Consider the following 1,342-nt stretch of genomic DNA (forward strand, 5'->3'; position numbering starts at 1 on the left):
GTCCGGAGGGCGGCAGACACAGTGACGGTTGGGACGTAGTGAGTAGATGCTTGATGCCCTCGAACTTCCGTTGGTGTTCGTCGGACGAGACGAATTCCTCTGCAGTGCTGGGTTCTTGGATCGGTTTGACGAGGGTGCGAAGTCGGGTACGAACTTGCGCAGGTACCACTGACGTATTCCGGGGGTAAGAGGCCTTGGATGGTGGCGATGGACTTTTTGGAGGGGTAGATCTTGCCGTCGCGGATGGCGACGCCCAAGTATTCGAACTCGGACAGGCCGAAGTGGTTTTTTGCGGATGTTGAGAAATACTTCATGGTTGCGCAGTTTTTGGGGTACTGATTCGAAGTTGCTCGGGGGTGACGGTCACGCTCGGGGGTGACGGTCACGAGTTGCCGTAAATTAGGATGTCGTGAATGTAAACCAGACATCCACTCCCTAGACGGATCTTCGAGGAGTCTGGTCGTCATCCGTTAGGACGTGGCTGGAGCGTTGATGAGTTCGAAGGGCATGCATGACGCGGAACAGGTATAGCTGGTAGTGAAGGAGGTCTTCGATGGTAGGCAGCGTTGTTGGTTCGAAAAAGGTAGGTCAAAATTCGATGGTGCAGACGTGCGTGTGGTAGACGTATAACAAAATACTTGCACAACTCGCTGACATTACCATCATGCCGGTTAGCACACGAAGCTCGGCACCTGTGTGAACAAACACACGTTTTCTATGTAAAAAATCATTCATTTTTAAGCTGGTTGGTGAACCATTTGAACCAAACACCGGCGGACCTTATCACCACGAGGAATGGCGGCTTGGCCAGTTTGTGCGGGTTGTAAGCATTGGAATTGCTGCAGTTGGGCAACCAGTTGACAAGTCAGTGTCTGGTTTACACGGAGGTCTCTGACGGTCTTGACGGCATGAGCGAAGTGGTCGGCTCGACGCGGTGTGGGGAGGTCTCTGACGGTCTTGACGGCACGGGCGAAGTGGTCGGACTGACCCGGTATGGGGAGGCCTCTGACGGTCTTGACGGCATGGGCGAAGTGGTCGGCTCGACGCGGTGTGGGGAGGTCTCTGACGGTCTTGACGGCACGGGCGAAGTGGTCGGCTCGACGCTGTGTGGGGAGGTCTCTGATGGTCTTGATGGCGAGGGCGAAGTGGTCGGAGTGACCCGGTATGGGGAGGCCTCTGACGGTCTTGACGGCATGGGCGAAGTGGTCGGCTCGACGCGGTGTGGGGAGGTCTCTGATGGTCTTGACGACAAGGGCGAAGTGGTCGGACTGACCCGGTGTGGGGAGGTCTCTGATGGTCTTGATGACAAGGGCGAAGTGGTCGGACTGACCCGGTGTGGGGA

The 1,342-nt window shown here is 56.3% G+C and overlaps 1 protein-coding gene across 1 annotated transcript; it reads right to left on the reverse strand.

Moving 5' to 3' along the window:
- Window positions 1-166: 166 nt before the first annotated feature.
- GNI_147380 (hypothetical protein) lies at window positions 167-467 on the reverse strand (the record flags this gene model as incomplete). The annotated part of the gene is made up of 1 exon (XM_011135876.1): window positions 167-467. A coding segment is annotated over one exon (301 nt), but the record flags the coding sequence as incomplete, so codon positions are not given.
- Window positions 468-1,342: the final 875 nt, after the last annotated feature.

Source organism: Gregarina niphandrodes (genome assembly GCF_000223845.1).
Source record: "Gregarina niphandrodes unplaced genomic scaffold scaffold00040, whole genome shotgun sequence".
NCBI lineage: Eukaryota > Apicomplexa > Conoidasida > Eugregarinorida > Gregarinidae > Gregarina > Gregarina niphandrodes.